The 18449-nt window shown below is 46.9% G+C and overlaps 1 protein-coding gene and 1 long non-coding RNA gene across 3 annotated transcripts in view; both read left to right on the forward strand.

The window, feature by feature from the left end:
• The window catches only part of ATP1A1 (ATPase Na+/K+ transporting subunit alpha 1), a 179241-nt gene that overhangs the window by 150908 nt on the left and 9884 nt on the right, over positions 1 to 18449 (forward strand). Inside the window, exons 1-10 of one of the 2 annotated variants that reach the window (XM_064410259.1) lie at positions 2558 to 2802; positions 10219 to 10323; positions 11544 to 11603; positions 12618 to 12821; positions 13172 to 13285; positions 13788 to 13922; positions 14084 to 14201; positions 14663 to 14931; positions 15934 to 16132; positions 17528 to 17637. In XM_064410259.1, coding sequence (XP_064266329.1) covers positions 2791 to 2802; positions 10219 to 10323; positions 11544 to 11603; positions 12618 to 12821; positions 13172 to 13285; positions 13788 to 13922; positions 14084 to 14201; positions 14663 to 14931; positions 15934 to 16132; positions 17528 to 17637 — 1326 coding nt within the window. In that variant the 5' untranslated portion in view covers positions 2558 to 2790. Of the gene's footprint in view, positions 1 to 2557; positions 2803 to 10218; positions 10324 to 11543; positions 11604 to 12617; positions 12822 to 13171; positions 13286 to 13787; positions 13923 to 14083; positions 14202 to 14662; positions 14932 to 15933; positions 16133 to 17527; positions 17638 to 18449 lie in introns of those variants that run through there. The other variant, XM_064410261.1, reaches the window with a different exon arrangement.
• On the forward strand, positions 28 to 1486 carry LOC135294672 (uncharacterized). The gene is made up of 3 exons (XR_010356760.1): positions 28 to 915; positions 1044 to 1090; positions 1364 to 1486. It is a non-coding gene; the product is annotated as an uncharacterized LOC135294672 (long non-coding RNA).

Genomic DNA, 18449 nt, shown 5'->3' on the forward strand with positions numbered 1-18449 from the left:
GACTCTTAACTGGAACCTGCTAAAGCTTTTCTGCATGCCTGCCTTCCCTCAGTGTGACTGTTCTCCTGTTCTGAAAATGGCCATAACAAAACTCCCTGCTGTAAAACAATCCCTGCTTCTCAAAGTAAAAAATGTGGCACGAGGGCCATGTGATGTCCACAGCAGCAGGCAATGCCCTGCACTGCTTAGCTAAGGCTCATCCTTCTCCTTTCAATGCATCCCATTGCTACCTACCCACGGAATTCGACTGCTGTGCAGCAGCCCACAGCCAGACCACAGCTGCTGTCTGAGGGGAAAGGATGTATGGTTGCAGATCTGCAAAGTAACCATTCAGGATTACTGCTGGGATGATCTGGAGTGGGACACACCAGCCAAAGAGCAGGAATTTTCAGGTATCAAAGCCTGACCAGGATTTCACCTGCTGGCAGGAGTGAAGTTCCCTGTATGTTATCTCTGCTTCACTCAGTCACCCTGCCAAGGTCTCAAAGAGATTGTAATTGCTTGTAGATACTGAAAACAGAGCTCTCCTGATTTTTCTTAAGCTAATCTCACTGATACCTATTACGGAAAGAGAACACAAGCATTTCCAATACAGAACATTACAATCCCTGCCTGATTTGATGTAATAAAATTTCTTTTGATCTGTATGGATTTGTTCTCCGTTTAAAACACTGACAGTGACACTGAGACATTAATCCAGGTTTACAGCACCACAGCTGCATGCGACAGTTTCCTATGATGAAGAAATGACGATGCATCAACTACCCCACGGAAAAGTGTGTGACAGTGTGCCAAATCAACTACACTGGTTAGGTAGCACTTCAAGGGGCAATATAATGCAGAAGTGGTCTGGAGGTCCTCTTTTAGTGTCCCACTGATGATGCTTCTTCTCTGCCACATAGAAAGAAAGTCAAGGTTGGTACAGTGCACTGCTGTTCAGGAGTAAAATGCTGTTAAGGAGTGAAAATGAAACTAATAGGCGATTGCAGGCACTGGAATTTTGACCCAGTTTCTAATGCTTATCCCCTTCTCCCCACCCACAGGCAAGAGCCAAGCATTTCCTGGGAAATTTCAGAAGAAAATCTCAAGGGTAAGTAATGAAAGCTATCTGAGTGTTGCCTCAGGGCTGGGTTGGTGCAGCCTGGTAGGTAGACAGCTGTCCAGATATTTTCTAGGTAAACCAAAAGCCTCAGCCTCCCACTCTGTCAACTCAGTGCCAGATCTAATAATGACCATGAGAGGCTCCAATATGGAGATTATGCATACAACTAAACAGTGTCTTTGAAATGCTGGCCTGCTGTCTAAAATTGCATCTGATCTCACTGCTGGTTTTTGCTTTCATGTTCAATATGTTCTGTTGCAGAAGCACCACAGAACTGAGAGATCAAGATGTTTCTAAGTCCCAGTGGGAGCATCCAGCCAGTAGATTGAAATACACAATGATGGAGCATCCCCCACATCTGCAAATAGCCAATCCATCAGAAGCTCCAAAGCTGGTCTAGGGAGCAGTGACAGGGCCAAGCTCCACCACCTGTGGTGCTCCTCTACACGATTGTTTAAATAAACACGATGATTGCAGTGGCAGATATCCCCCTAACAGACCGTGTTTCCGTGGGCAGTTTGATGAGCAAGTTCTTTGTGCAGGATGTTTAAGGCTTGAATTCAGTTCCTGTGCAAGGGTTTCAAGCCATGCTAAGCAGGGAAGTGCTCTAACTATGTTCCGCCTTCCCAAGAATGTTTGCAGCTATTTTTGGAACCCTCAGCAGGTGAAGCCTCCTGAAACACTTTCTCATTTCCAAGTTTATACAGGATTCCAGGGCTTCTACTAAGCCGTCGAGAATAAAAAAGAACATCAGCTCATTTTCTTTGCTAGAAAATCTAGACAGAAGTAAAAACAAAGTCAACAAACTTCTGGAAGAAAACCCCAAAACCAAACAAAGCGAACAAACACAAAGTCATAATTTCTGCATCTGTCTCTCCCAGAATTTGAAGCAGAAAGGAAGGATGACCATAGCCAAACTTGGTCCCCTAGCCAGGCTCCCTGAGCAGCAGAGGGCACAGAAAGCTGCCCCCTAACTCGTCACCGAGTCCCGAATCACCAGAAGGAGTTTCCAGCAAGAGCATCTCCCACGGAACGGGCACGGAGCGCGCTGGGGCTCCGCGGGCTGGCAGCGCGGCAGGGACCATGCCCAGCAGAAAGGGAACGGGAGCCCCGGGGCTCCCGAGCCTCTCAGCGAGCGGCGGCAAAACCCGCGGGGAACCGGCCCCTGGGGGCTCCGGGAAAGGCCATAACCGGCCCCTGGGGGCTCCGGGGAGCCCCGGCCTGGCAGCGGTGCCGGGAAGGGGCGCTGGCTGCGGCGAGGCGCGGCCGGGGCGAGCCTCAAGGTGAGCCCCCGTCCCAAGATGCACCCGGGACGGCGGAAGGGCCCGCGGGCGCTGCTCCCCGCCAGCCCCGGCCGCCGCCTCCCCCAGCGCCGCCCCCCGTTCACGCCCCCTCAGCCACAACGGGCTGGGCGTGGCGGAGCGAGGCTCTTTATGCGGCGGGAAGCCGGCGGCCGGAGCTGCGCGCGGCTGCGGCGCGGGAGAGGAACGACCCGGGCGGGGGCAGAGGGGGGCGAGGCGAAGGCGAGGAGCCGAGGAGGAGGAGAAAGAGAAAGAGAAAGAAGAGGAAGGAGCGCGCCGGCCGCGGTGCTCCTATTGTTCCGCACCTGTGCCGGCCGGGACACGTGGCGCCGCTGAGCCCCGCTCCTCGCCCCCCGTCACTTGGCTCGCACGCAGTCGCCCGGCACCATGGGCAAGGGGGTGAGCGGCGGGGCCGGGCCGGGGCGGGAAGTGGGAAATTCAAGGAACCGGACGGCGGCCGGTGCCGCTTTCCCTTCGACGAGGCTGCGCTTTGTGTGTGCCGGGCCGGGGCGGCCACGTCGGGTCGGGTGCGAGGGCGGCCGGGGCCGTTGGCGAGCGGCGCCGGTGCCGCCAGCCCCAGCAACGTGCGAGGGCGGCCGCCGCGGGCCGCGGGAAGGAAGAGCCGGGCCGAGGGCGTGGCTGAGCCCGGGGCGAGGAGCCGGCGTCCCAAAGCCCCCGGCTCCTCCTGGAGGCCGTGTCTCCCGACGAGGCCGCCCGCAGCCCGCGGGGCTGGTTTATCTGGTGGCCTTGCGGAGCCGGGGAGGGAGCGCGGCTGCTCCCCGGGCTCCTGAGAGTACTTTAGACTTTCCTTGAGACACGAGGGCCCGGCGTGGCGGGGGCCGAGAGCAGGGGAGCCCTCAGCGTTATTGGGGCTAATTTGCCTGTTGGTAGCAGTGACGGTGTGATGGGAGATGGTGGCAGAAGGGAGGCGGACACGCTTGAGGTCTCCTGTTCGCCGGGGCGATAACTTGGCACAGCAACAGGCTGTGCGGCGATTCCTGCAGCGGTTCCTGCTCTGGATCAGCCTTGTTTCTGTTTACAGCCCATTATAGGGCTATAGGAAGGAGAAGTCGTGAGTTCGGGTCGTATCTTTTAACTAAAGAAAAGTGTATATGAGCGCTGTTGGGGGATGTTGTGCTCAAGCACCCGTGTGTGGAGACAGAAACACCTCTTGGCTTGCTCCGTTTTCATTTTATGTTAAACTAGAGACCAGTTTCTGGGGTTTGTTGCTTGGATGTTTGTTTTTTCTCCTTTGAATGCTTCCCTGTATATCTTGTGTAGTTGGAGGTGCGTAGATTCGTGTTTACTTTTGGTTTAGACACATTCCTGTAAAATTCCTAGGTTTCTCTGTTTCCCGAGGAGAGGGTGACTGTGCAGGGCCATGGCAGCGGTGGTAGCCTGTTCCCTGCCAACAGGTGTTCTGTGCTTCCAAGCGCTGTTCAAACATTGGCTTGACTTTGTATTGTCCTCATCGGTGCAGTGCAGCAGCAGCAGTGTTGACATAACTGCATGAGTGGTAGGGAGCGCTGCAAGAACATGGCTGAATGGAGAGTTGCTGGGAAAACGGGGTTGAGGAGTGTGTGGGGTGGGCTTTCAGCATTTGTTCTGTGTATGTTTCCTAAGGAAGTCCTTCTGTTGCTTGGCAGCCCAGCCTGTTGCATTTAATCCAGTAGGCAACAGGCGGTATGGACAGCAAAAGTTCATCTAGGAGATGAAACACTGAGGAGAGGTCTGGCAGTGTAGGCAGTATTCTGAATCTCGTTTAAATCCTCAGAGCAGCCTTTGAGTTGTGTGTGTATGTAGGACTGCAGCACAAAAGGCTTCAGAGGCTTAGCCTGCCTTGGTGGGGCTAATAGAAGGTACGAACGCCTTCCAGTGTACAAAGCTGTCTTGCTCCACTTCACATTTCGGAGGTTGCACGGATAATAAAGCAATTAGCCTGAAACTGAAGCGCCGCCACAAGGGATAATTCAGCAGGGATAATACGGCTGCCTCACGCCTTCTGGTAGCGAGTCACAAGATTTGCTTGTTCAGTGCTGAGAATGTGTGTGTGTGACTGGGGACCCCCTGGAAAACGGGCATGTGAGAGAGCGAGGCAGTGAGAAAGATGGGGTGTGGATGCAACACTGAACAGCACGTGCCTGCCCTGACTTAGGGTGCCCAAAAAGGAAACTACTTTCCCATGGTTGCATGGGATGGAAGAGAAAAAAAAAAAGAGCCTAAGTGTGAGAAAACAATTTTCTTCTCTCCGTGGCTGTGAGGAGAAGCTGTGTGTGTTTTACTTTAAATGGTAATGGGGCAAGGGGAGGGCCAGCTGCTGCTACATAGCCCAAAAAGCAGATTATCCAAAGGGGGGGGGGTGATGTGTAGCAGAGGAAAGCACTCTGGATTTCATTCCTGTTCAGAGCTGACTGGAAGCTGTTTGGTAGGTAGCAGCATGTTTCACTCGATCTCCCTTGCTGCACAGGCATTGCGTGGAGTTGGTGTGTGCTTTGGGTCACTTTTGGAGGTCAGCTTTGCCTTAAAGGCCATGAGGGGTAAATGTCCTTAATTCAGATCGTATCTTCTAACTAAAGTGTGTGTGAAGACTGTTCGAAACAGTAGTGAAGACTTTTTGAAGCTGGATGCTGTGATCAAGCACCCATGTGTGGAGGAGAAACGCCTCTTAGCTATCTCAGATTTCCTTGAACCCCAGTTAAGGGTTTTTTCCCTGTCAGAAACTAGGAAGGTTTATTGCATAATGGAACCAACTGAGGGGAAATAATGCAAATCAAAGCAGTCCTTATCTGGTGCAATTAAAAAAAATCTTAATTTATTACCTTTCCCTTCCCCCATCTTCTTGATTCCTTTATTACTATGGCTATTTTATGACAGTTCACTTTCTATTACTGTGACTAGAGGATTGTCCTTTTTCCAAAGAAAACCCTGGGCCTAGTCAGCATGTGTTTCTGGAAAAGCAGGGGAGCAGGGACAGGGGCCTCTGGCATGTGAGGTGAGCTGTACAACCTACTCCAGTCCTGACTTGCTGAAAGCTGCAGCTCATCCTTCACCCAGGCCTTTCCAAGGGGTAGCCCTCACCAGCTTGTGTAGGGGAGAACTGGGTCCAGTCCACTCATCTTGATATGTTTGTCAACTACTAGAGATGTCTGGAGTTATGGTGACTATTTATTACAGGTGAAGAAATGAGGAAGGTGATTCTTTGTAGTTGGCAGAGCTTCCAAAAACCCAGGATGGGCTGCTCAGCTGTGCAGTGATGACATTTGGAAAGCCCTCTCTGCTCTTGGGTCTTCTTCTACAATTCCAGAGCAGTAGAGTTGTTTGTCCTAATACCCTGACAGGGCTTAAGGTGTGTGGGTGGTCCTTGTTTTATTCTGATAATTAAAAACCTGATTAGGTTTACATCTCTTCTTATGGGAGAAGAGCTTGTGCTTTCATAATTTGGGAAGCAGCAGACAGTGCACAATTAGCAATTACTAGCTGTTGAGTAAAAACTGCCTTGTACTGTCCTAGATGCTGAGAGTCTGATCGATTGATGCAGTTTAAATTTTTGATTCGGGATAGGAGATTGAATACAGCTCTTGGGAGGGAATAAGAAGGATCCAAAGAAGCCATTCCATCTCTTGCTAGGATTACATAGGGTCATGGAGCAGTTTGCAATAGGCGGAGTTAGTTTTATGACTCATCTGGTTAATATATTTAGTCTCATAAGGCAGGAGGACAGTAACTTTTCTGTTTTCTCTGTACAATTGATTATAATGACATAAGCAGTAAAACAGACCAGGCCTCCAGAGACTGCATAATTTGTTTTGGCTCTTACTTGACATTTCTTGTTGGATTAGGTGATCTTAGAACACGGTACTTCTGAGCGTGTCTGCTGATTTGTACCCCTCCTGTTTCCTGGTCAATCATGGCTTGTATTGAGAACATCAGCCATGAATGGCTCAATTAGTCCAGAGCGGAAAATCATCAGCTGTAGCTGAAAGACAATAGGATTTTCTGGGGGATGTATAAAACTTCTTACGCTGGTGTGTACAAATGTTGTGCTTAAGCCAGTGGAAAAAAAATAAATCTTGCATGGAAAAAAAAGAAGCTGCATTGTTTTTTTTCCGAGGCAGTTTTGATGAGTCAGTTCTTGGGCTAAGTCAAGGAACAGGGGTGACATTTCTGATGAGACAGACCTTCCTTTGTGTTCAGGCCATGTGATTAAATCGCGATAAGATGTGGATGTGGAGTACCACAGGCCTTCTTCTCTTTGTATAACAGGAAAAGAAGGGGAGAGCAGGGAAATCCTACAGCGCTGAGGTGGGATGAAAACCTTTTCCCCTGGCAGCCCAGCCAGCACAAGCCTTTGTTCATCTTGCAGGAAGGGAGGCAATGGCCCTGGAGGCACAGAACAGGGCAGGACTTGGACTCTGATGCATGTGTCAAGTCCAGATTTAAATGATGGAGCAGGAAGTTCAGATTCTGCATGAAATGATCCTGTAACAAGAGCTGAAGCTGATTCTCCTGACTTACCTACTTACCTTTTCAACAAGGGTGGGATGTAGCAATAAAGGGAAAGTATTGAAAGTATTGTGCTTTTTTTTTCAAGCTGAGGAATTACTGAGGTCCTCTGTAAGATAGACTCCATTAAGACTCAAATATGTGGGTGCTTAAAGAAACAAGTAACTCTATCCACTCTTTGTTCTGACGGGAGCTGATCACTGGGGTATTTGGGTTTGTTTTTTTTTTTATTTTTTTTTTAAAGCAAATCATGCTTGAACAAGGGCAATCAGCCTTTTCATGTTTGCCCACTTGTAGATTGATTCAGCTGCAGCTGAAAAAGCCTAAGCACTCCTATATTCCTGGATTATTCACTGCCCCCAATGAGTAACTATTTCTCAGAGTGGTTTTGAAAAACCAGGAGGTTTTTAGATCACCTGCAAGCAGTTGCCAAGCTTTTCTTGGGGAGAAGGGGTGAAGCTGGAGGTGATGGAGTGGTAGGCAGGCAAGGCACTAGCTCCTCCACCTTGGTTAGGAATCATTTCTCATCTCAAGCAGTGATCAAGAGGCATGTGTTTTGTGCAGGGCCGTGTTTGGACTTGTCTCTCATAGCTCCAGCAGAAGTCAAAGTTGTTTCCTTCAGAGACTGAAGGAGAGAGATGTTTCATGGTGGCTTTTTGTGAATTGCCCTGTGGCAAATTCCTGTAATGCTGGAATGTGAGGACCTTGCTGGTTTAAGTACTGTGGCTTTCACTTTTTTAAGGAAAATGGGAGTTTAGGTGCAGGGAAGAGAATGTCAGGAATGCTGACAGTCTGGAGTTCTGTGTCCTTTTCCTGGATCAGTGGAGGCAAATAGCTTTGCTGTGCTGTATTTATTAAAAACTGTTTCCATTGCACAGCTCCATAGTGTCGTGCAAAGCTTGCCTTTACTGAGCAGGGCAAGGGGAGAGACTTCTGTGCCTGTGAAATGTGTGACTGTGGCTGCAGAGTTGCACACAGAGCTTTCTCAGCACAGTAAAAAAACCAGTGTCTAGATATGACTGACGGGTTCTTCCAGAAAAGTAATGATCTTCCTTCTTTTTCGTGCAGTTTCACTTTTGGTTTTGGTTTCTACTTCTCTCAAAATAGATAATAATTTCCTGTGCTAGCTGCTCATCGTGACAGGTCTTGGATGCAAACAGTAGTTCCTGTGTCCAGGTCACTCAGGAATCCAGCTCTCAGGAGTCCAGTTCATGGTTTGAGGTGTTCATGCAAAGAACAAGCAAAGCAATGCCTTTGAAACCTTTTCTTAATCTCGTTAAAGATTTGATTCTGGTGCCACTAAGTGCTGTTTCATCTTAAAGTTCTTCTCAGGGATCTTATTAGGTGAAAATCTCATCACATAAAACTTGGCAGAGTGTGGGGATGTAATTGGTCCCACGCAGAAGGAACAGAAGATTAAGTGATGTTTATGTGCACTAAGTCATCATTTGTTTGTCCTTAGATGCTTGTTTACCTCATTGTGACTAGATCTAAATCTTTGCATGATTTCATGTAGAATTAACCATAATAAAAGTGAATAAAAATCCTACTGAATAAAGAGGCTTTAAGCGAATCATCTGCTCTGTGAAGTGTAAGCAGGACTAAGCACAGATTGAATCTGCAAAAGTGTACTGCTGCTCTGTATACCATTCTTGCTGCTCAAACTGCCATAAATTGAAAGCAGATTTCTGTTGTGTAAACTGGCCAGTTAGTTTGCCAAACTGAGAATGAAAGTGTTGGAACTTAGCTCCCAGAATAGACCGGCAAGGTACCACCTCTTATTTATCTACAGTTGATAGGCTGCTCCTCACCAGAGGACGTGGAAGGCTGGGAAGGGGGAGGAGGAGTTAATGTCTTGAAGGAAACATACGTTTGCTCTCAGGAATTGGTTTCTTCTGCTCTTCATCACTTTTTCAGCTTGAGCCAGGGCTCACGCGTCAAGACTGCCTGAATAGTGTGTGTAGCTTGCTTTCCTCCTTGCTTGCACAATGTCTGGGTCTAGTCTGTGTATTAGGTATGATACCGAGCAGGCTTCTCTATTCACTAGCTCGTTTTTATTTATTGTAGTGGCATAACTGTCGTAGAATCATGTAGGTTGGAAAAGACCATTAGAATAATTGAGTCCAACCGCTAACCCAGCATTGCCAAGTCTCACTACACCATCTCTCCAAGTGCCACATCTACACATCTTTTAAATACTGCTGGGGATGGTGACTCAACCACTTTCCTGGGTATCCTGTTCCAGGGCTTGACAGCCCATTCTGTGAAGAAATTTTTCCTAATAGCCAATCTAAACCTCTCCTGGCACAACTGGAGGTAATTTCCTCTTGGCCTGTTGCTTCTTGGGAGGATACACCAGCACCCACCTGGCTACAGCCTCCTTTCAGGGAGTTGCAGAGAGCAAGAAAGTCTCCCCTGAGCCTTCTTTTCTTCAGGCTCAACAACCCCAGCTCCCTTAGCTCCGTATCAGACTTGTGCTACCGACCCTTCCCCAGCTCCGTTTCCCTTCTCTGGGCACTCTCCAGCACCTCAATGTCCTTCTTGCAGTCAGGGGCCCAGAAATGGGCACAGCACTCAAGGTGCAGCATCACCAGTGCCAAGCACAGGGGGACCATCACTGCAGTGGTCCTGCTGGCCACACTGTTGCTGACACAGACCAGGATGCCATTGGCCTTCTTGGGCACGTGTTGGCTCATGTGGAGCCACTGTTGACCAGCACCCCCCGGTCCTTTTCCACTGGGCAGCTTTCCAGCCACTCTTCTCCCTGCCTGTAGCTCTGCTTGGGGTTGTTGTGATGCAAGGGCAGGACTCAGCACTTTGTCTTATTAAACCTTGTATTGTTGGTCTCAGCCCATCAATCCAGCCTGTCCAGATCCCTGTGCAGAGACTCCTGCCCACCTTAGTATTATCTGCAAACTGACTAAGGGTGTACTTGATCGACTTGTCCAGATTATTGATAAAGACATTAAACAGGACTGGCCTCAGTGCTGAGGCCTGGAGAACCCCACTGGTGGCCAGATGCCAGCTGGATGTAACTCTGTTCACCACCACTTTCTTGGTTCAACCCTCTAGCTGTTTATTACCCAGCACACCGTGCACCTGTCCAAGCCACAAGCTTGTCCAGGCAGCCTGTTTCTCCAAGAGAATGCTGTAGGAAACAATGTTAAAGGCTTTATTGAAGTTTAGGTAGAAAACTTTAATAAACTGTGATAATTTTGTCTGCCTGGCAGTCTTGTGTGTGTGTAGTTCATGTCTGCTGCTGTGGTATTTGACTGTAAGATGTTTCTAATGATGCTGTGTCTTCCCTTGCAGGCTGGAAGAGACAAGTATGAGCCCACTGCTACATCAGAGCATGGCGGGAAGAAGAAGGGAAAGAAGGAGAGGGACATGGATGAACTTAAAAAGGAAGTTGTGATGGTAAGAGTGCAGGGCACAGAAAGAGTAGCTTTAAGGATGTTTGCTATGCCCAAAGCCCTGTCCCTAATCTGACTAAAAGAGAAATGAGCTGGTGTGCTGACAGTATGGTGTGTCTGAAGGCACTGCTCTCCCTTCTCCCCTCTGTTCCCAAGTCAGATGTGCTGTAAGTGTTTCAGCATCAAGATGAGCACACAATGGACTCTGGCAACATCACTTCTCAAAAGGCACTTGCCATAGAACCTGAGTCTGTGCTTGCCTGCATTACCCATAGCACAGTATGGATGAATTTCCTCAGCCAGGCAAGCATTACATAGCAGCACAGCAGCATTACAGGCTTTATTGTGCTATCATGTGAGTGGGACTGCTGTTTTCATTCCAGCTGAGGAGTTGAGGCTGTACAGCTCCATTTACTGCTGGCCTCTGCTCAGACTGACCTCAGTGTTATTCCTTCTAATCATGTTTGAGGCTGTGGGGAGTGTCTCCCATCTCCATCTGTGAAAGCTGGATGATGCTATATCTGTCTGCGAGCATCATCTGGCTTAGATCTGCTGTCCTTAAAGGTGATGCAGAGTTTGGTTCTGTTCTGTGGGTTTCAGACTGCGCCTTAACATTTTTGACCCCTCTGTTAGGAAGAGGGGATTCTAAATATTGCTCAAACATTACATTCTGTGTTCAGTAGAGGTGTGTACTTAAAGCATCTGCTCCTCCAGTACAACTTTTTAAGTGAGGCACTGCTTTGAACCACCTCAATCCAACTGAAAAATAGGCAGGCTGTGAAAAGAAGCTTCTTTGGGGAAAGAAACACTTCCCCCAAAGTAGTGCTTAATATGGCAACACTACTTAAAAATGTGTGAAATTACAGGTTTAATCTTCTGTGCATTCCTACCTTCCTTCCCAACTCCTTTTCTTTCCATTCCTCTCGCAACCTCCCCAAAAAACCCACCCACTGAGGTTTCACAGAATCTACTGGGGGTGTAAGAACTGCACTGAGAGAACGTTATACTTTTTCAAAAAAGCTTTCAAGTACTCAAATAGTCACAAGAATGCTAAAGATGAGACTTTGCTGAATTCCAGAATGAGTTTGAGATTTCTCTTCACAGAAAGCATGAGCTAGAGTCCTGCTATCACGCTGTTACAGATAGGAAACCTGGGGTGGGAGATGGAATTGCTGAGCGCTTTTCTCAGATTCTTTTCTCTTCCAACTATTTCTTGTCTTTCAGGATGACCACAAGCTGAGCCTTGATGAACTTCATCGTAAATATGGAACAGACTTGAGTCGGGTAGGTAAACATTGTATTCCTTCCTTCTTTGCCCTGATCTGAAAAGAAACAGTCACAGCTCAGAGCATTTCACAAAGGAGATCTGGGTGGTCTGATTTGGGTATGTTTTTTTGTTTTTTCCTTTTTGTGTTTAATCTCCCCACCTCCAGTTAAGTTTCTCAGGCTTTGGGAGAACTGTTGAATTCACAAATACTTCTCTTTATTCTCCCACTGTACAACTTGACTGCAATACTTTAGTGACTCTGCTTCTAACAAAGTCACTGTTATCTGCCTCTGAGTTGTTCAAGGTCAAGTTGATTCTTGGTGTTATTTTTTTTCTGGAGGAGCACGTAAGGAAGACAAATGTTTGTTATGTTGCTAATGTAACAGCTAGCTCTGGAGAGCTAGCACATGCCCAGAGACTTAATGATGGCTAGTACCAGTTAAAATTCTGCCTTTCTGCATTAAGAGGTGTGCAAATGTCCTAGGTTACCTTAGAGTCCAGTGCCAAAGCACTGCAATGATTTTACACTTCTGCTGTTGTTTGCTTTGCTTAATGCATGTCTTGCATGATAGCATATAGCATCAAGTCTGCTCTTTAAAACAGTACAGAGATTTGCATTTTTGTGTCCAAGATCTTGGCTTCTGAAAGCTGAACTTCCTGGAAGGTTGTTCCAACATGTCATCACTTTTATGGCCTCCAGCTTTCACTTCTTCCATAATTTGATGAGGGTGATTGACACTGAGCTTTTCCTCAGAGCTCAAAGTCTGTGGCTGTAACATTCTTGTCCTCCCCTCCTTCTGTGTTCGTAGGCCCATGGCCTGCAGGCTCCTCAAGTAGCATTCAGCATCCTGTAGCTCCTGTTTTGGCATCAGCTCTCACATTCTGCACTTGTGTTGTGGAACCCTGGCAGCTTTGGACATCTCAGTTTGCTGTTAGCAGCTCCTTGTTGCTGCGGTAGAACTTGAGCAAATTCAGACCTACCTTCTGCAGCTGGTCTTTCCACAATGCCTAAAAAGGAACCTCTCTTGTAGGGCTTGACTTCTGCACGTGCAGCTGAGATCCTGGCTCGTGATGGCCCCAATGCTCTCACCCCCCCACCCACCACTCCCGAATGGGTGAAGTTCTGCCGGCAGCTCTTCGGTGGATTCTCGCTCCTGCTGTGGATCGGTGCTATTCTGTGCTTTCTGGCTTACGGCATACAGAGCTTGATGGAGGAGGAGCCCAACAACGATAATGTAAGTAAAAATGTCTGGTTTACCTCAAAGGCAGGCTGAGCAGCCTTTTGGGCTCAAGGCAGATTAACTTCCTTTAAGCATTAAGTCCAGAAGCTTTTCCCATAAGCATGGGAAATGCAGTGTGTGAGCTTAACGTGTTTTGGAGTGCTTCCACATAATGAAATGAACAGGCTACTTCCTTTGTGTTAACAACACTAGCTTGTGGACAGCCTTTGTGTTCAAATCTCTACAGAGACTGCAAGTACCTTCATGCTTGTGATGGGGCGCTTAAATGCCAGGCAATTAATTTGGACAAACTGGAAGCCTTTCAGGCAGATTGTCCTCTGACTCACTTTCTCTGCTCTTTGTAGCTGTACCTGGGTATTGTGTTGGCAGCTGTGGTTATCATTACTGGCTGTTTCTCTTATTACCAAGAAGCAAAAAGTTCCAAGATCATGGAGTCCTTCAAGAACTTGGTGCCTCAGGTATGGAATAAATAATTTCCTTGATGTCTGGCAAGCCATAGCTTGTTCAAAGGTATTAATTGTTTTAAACACCGTCTCCAATTGCAAGGGCTTGGCTATTAATGTGGGTTACTAGCTCTTAATTTTGAGGGATCTGTGAGACTGCTCCAAGTAGCTATGCTTACAGGCCAGTATAGTTCCTGAAAATCTGTGGGTTCCACCAGCTTGTTAACAATCATAGGGCACTTTCTCTGTACTCTGGGGAGTTCAGTAACTGGTATGATAAGCAGTAAAATTTGAATTCCTTCATGGACAATCTGGATTATAACTATCACACTGTTGTGTGGGTAACAAGGAGCTTTAATATCAAGAAAAAAACCAACTTATTTTTCTTAACTAACATATATATCAGATATTAACATCTTAGTAGAAGCACAGCATAACTGTTTTAAGACTCTCAGATCTTTTGAGCCATTTCCTAAGATTTGCTTTTGACACAGATTGTTTCTTCACTGTCTTTCAGCAAGCACTTGTAGTCAGAAATGGTGAGAAGATGAGCATAAATGCAGAAGGTGTTGTAGTTGGAGATCTAGTGGAGGTAAAAGGAGGAGACAGAATTCCAGCTGACCTTCGGATCATATCTGCACATGGTTGCAAGGTACAGTAGTGACAGGCTGTTGGGAAACTCCATTCTGAAGGAGGATGAATTAGTCTTCTATGCTGTGAATGGGGGCTGGAGTGGAGGGAGGAGAAGGATGGGGAAAGTACCTAGCAGGTATCTGTGTGCTCATGTATGACAAAGTACTCTCTTTCATGTAGGTGGATAACTCCTCACTTACTGGTGAATCAGAGCCTCAAACCAGGTCTCCAGACTTCTCCCATGAGAACCCACTGGAGACCAGAAACATTGCTTTCTTTTCCACCAACTGTGTGGAAGGTATGTGTGTCTCCTTCCCTGAAGTATGAGCAATGATATTGAGCTGTATAGATAAGCAGTGGGAATGCAAAAGCAGGGTGGAAGTTCCCATCAGAGTTCTTGCCCATTCCAACTGCACTACTGCAGACAGTGGTTAAAGACTCCACAGCACTACTGGGTGTTTTGTTCTTGCTTCTTTCAGAGGAGCAGCTGTGTGGTGTGTCTTACAGCCTGCCTGATTTAATACAAGTAAAAAGTGTTGAAGTTGAAAGCAGATAATGTAGCATGAACCATGAGGTAGATCTGTATGAAGTACTACGGCTGCTGCAGACAGCAGGAATGTCAGACATGTCTGGCAGGACTTCTGCTGCAGCTCTGAATATGGGGTCTTTGTGCTGAAGCCCACCCAGGACATCTCTTCCACACCTACAGGATATTAAGCTGTGGTTGTTTCTGTTTTCTCAAACCCATCTCTCTTCCAGGCACTGCCCGTGGCATTGTCATTAGCACTGGGGATCGCACTGTGATGGGCCGTATTGCCAGTTTGGCTTCTGGCCTGGAAGGGGGGAAAACTCCAATTGCCATGGAGATCGAGCACTTTATCCATCTCATCACTGGAGTGGCTGTGTTCCTGGGTGTCTCCTTCTTCATCCTGTCCCTCATCCTTGAGTACACATGGCTGGAGGCCGTTATCTTCCTCATTGGGATCATTGTTGCCAATGTCCCTGAAGGGCTGCTTGCAACGGTTACGGTGAGTGAAGTTGGAAAAAAGATTGAATTTGGTCCTTAAGGAAGTGGAGTGCTTTATCTCAGTGTGCATTCAGAGAGGTGAACACTGAAGTAATGAAAGGTGGTGTGTGTGTGGGGCTGGGCTCTATAAGTTCAGTGTATTTTAACTAATGAACATCTGCAGCAATTTATCCCATAAAGATGGGTCCCTAAGTTAAACTCACACAGAGGCCTGGCATCATACAGCTGAAGTGAGCAAGACTAGGAGTTCTAAGTCCTGCCTTTTCCTGTGTCAATAAGGAGTTTTCCTGCTACAACCATCAGGGTTTCTACACCCACATGCACACCAACCCTTCCAACCCTTTAGGGCTGGCAGAGCATCCAGCGAGCTTCACTCTGGCCCCAGCTTTTGGTCTGGGATGTGTCAGAGGTTTTTTTAAGTTTGGTTTCCTTAAGAGCTTGTGAGAGTATCTAGGTGTTCTTAGATGTATGGAGAGTGGTGATAGACAGGGGAAAATGCTTCCATGCTGCCTTAGGAAGCAGAGTAGCAACCAAGCCAGGAAATGAATGGTTGGGAACTAGAACCAGATAACAGCTTCTAGCAAGAAAGTGAGCTGGAGCTGCTCCCTTCCTACCCCAGCAACTTGCAGGCCTTATCACCAGAGCTAATTTGGGCCTTCTCATATGTGGCTTGCCTTCACCTATTTTGAGAATGCTTATCATTAGGAGGTGGCAACTTTCACTGAAATGTTAGCCTGTTAGCATGTTATTTCCTTCCTAATACACTGAGAAGTAGGAGGCTAAAAGCCTTTTCTGGAGATTTTGTAATGAAGAAAATGTCATTTAAACCTAGCACCTGAGCTGAAGTGTTGCTGTTTATTTTGCACTGGCAAGGTGAACAAGAAGTTAGGGAATAACTGCAGCACATGGAAACTGATTGTTATTCCATGTGCACATTGAGTTGGATAGCAGTGTTATTACTGCACAAGTGCATCTAACCTGACATAATCTTTCTTGTCCCCAGGTATGTCTGACACTAACAGCCAAGCGTATGGCTCGTAAGAACTGCTTGGTGAAGAACCTCGAGGCCGTGGAGACCCTGGGTTCCACATCCACCATCTGTTCTGACAAAACAGGCACTCTGACACAGAATCGTATGACAGTTGCCCACATGTGGTTTGACAATCAAATCCATGAGGCTGACACTACAGAGAACCAGAGTGGTAAGATAGCCTCTCTGTGCTTGAGGCATTTCATTAAAAATGGCTTTTTCCGGGCCTGCCTGGACACTGGTGCTTCTAAGAACCTGTGTTTGTAGCTTCTCAGTCCCAAGTGATGTTCACAATGCAGGGATTTCTAATGTACAGTGTAGAATGAGCATAAAAAAAATTGAAACGACACATAGAAAGCTTTGCACTGTACCACGACTCTGTTTAATCCTTTAACTCTGTTTAGCCTGCCTTTTGTGCAGAATTACTCCATTGGAATTTGAGCCTCTTGAATGTTCAGCCCCATATGTTTATCCTGTACATAGAAATATTTGCAAAGTACCTGATCATCTTTGCTAAAATGTATCTTGATGAAATTGCTCAATCTTAAGTCGGTTGAAAGGAATGACAGCAGAAGTTTTGGCCCTGATAATAATTACTTGAGGCTGGACATAGATGGCAAGTTCCCATGTGGAACTAGATGATTGGCTTGGACAGGGATTTTCCCAGAACATCCAGGTTGTGTTTGCATAGTGCCAGCAATGAGTGTAAGACTTTAGCAGGAAGTTTCTTCTAGTTGATAAGAATCTGAAATCTCAGTGTGCTGTACAACTGAGAGAAATGCTTATCTCTCCAGAATTGTTCAATACAACCAAACTCAAGAGTTTCCTAGCTGTTGTCTACCTTGTGAAATGCTGTGCTGGCAACACATTATTAGCATCAATATTTTTGCAGTGGTGCTGCTGCACCCTGCCCCGAACCAGTCCAAAACGTTGTTCTTGTCTGCACTGCTTAAAAAAGCCACTTTATTTAACACTAATGCAAAGTAATGAGCTATAAATAGATCTTTTGGAAGCCCTAGGCCTGGCAGTGGTTGGCTTGGCTGCAGTGGGAGTAAACCTAGAAGATTTCACTTCATGGAAAGTATGTTAGGTTATCGGTTAACTGCCTCTTCAATTCATCTCCTTTAAAGCCAACTTCAGAGCCAGAATGAGAGAGTATCTTTATTTAAGCATTGTTCCTTTGGGAGCTATTTCATCCAGTCCCTGGATGATGGATAGAGTGAGACAACCTGGAGGCAGAACCCAGCATCCCTTATGCAAGCCCTCTGAATGAGTGTTATCTGTCCAGAATTCCTTGGCTTTGTCAGTGTGTCCCTCTGTTGCTGCTGGATGCAGCCAGTAATCTGGAATCTTGAAAGCCGAGGTGTTCTCTTGCACTGCTGCTGTCTTAAAATAATCAGCTACTCATAAAGTATCTGGGAAGGTAGGAAGAGTGAAAGAGGTGCAGTGATGTTCTGAATGTTTCCTGTTTCTGAGATAAAGGTTTCTTGCTCTTAAACCTGTGGGATTTTGAGCTTATGTGACTTTATTGAGGGGTGGCTTTTCAACATTCTTTCTCTGCTTTCAGGTGCTTCCTTTGACAAGAGCTCAGCCACTTGGACTGCTTTGTCCAGAATTGCAGGTCTCTGTAACCGTGCTGTGTTTCAGGCTGGCCAGGAAAATGTACCAATTCTCAAGGTAAGTTCCCAAAAAAAAGTGTTGGTCTTGTTCCTCATCACCATCCTCTCATAATGGTTGTGAGATTACATCCTGTAGGTCATACAAACCTGCAAAGTAGAGGTAGCTGCCACTCTTAATCTTCTCTGCAGTCTAGCACTCTTAGAGGAAGTGTGCTGTGGGCAAGGGAGATGGGATTGAAAAGACATTTTTCCCACAGCAGAATCCCTGCAATCCGCTGCCATTTACACTCAGTTTGGGAGGCCAGATATCTCAGATAGGGCTGAAAAAGACCAGAAAGCTTTCCTAGGCATTTCCCAGTATCTGGCTGCTCCAGGAATTGCTATCTCTGGCATTTGTACACTTCAAAGCTACAAACACCTGGTGCTGGAGAAGTAAACATCAGAGCAGGGGGAGCAGTGGTTGTGGGCGACAGGCTAGAGACAGTCTGCTCTCACTGGCAAGTCTCCTTAAGCTTTCACTGGTTCAGTGCTGGTGCAAATGCTGGCATAGCACCAGTTCACATTCTTCCTTCTGAACTGTGACCCAGCCAGGGCTGAAATTAACTGTACAGTGCTTATAATCTGTCAAGTATTAGTCATGTTGCTTAGTAAAGTTATTCCCAGGGTGTTCTGATGCAGTGGTAGTAGAGATGATGGAGAAAACTATTTTTCCCCAGCACTCCTCTGACTGTATCTTAAGTATACAAAATGTGACCTGAAGTTAAAGAGCTGGAGTTCTTCCTATTTAAGGAAGGCTTGGGAGAGGGAAGTTTTGAGAAGTCTTTAGACACCAAAAAATAGTACAGAAATGAAAAACAATTGCTCACAAAG

This window comes from Passer domesticus, chromosome 2 (assembly GCF_036417665.1).
Source record: "Passer domesticus isolate bPasDom1 chromosome 2, bPasDom1.hap1, whole genome shotgun sequence".
Taxonomy (NCBI): Eukaryota; Metazoa; Chordata; class Aves; order Passeriformes; family Passeridae; genus Passer; species Passer domesticus.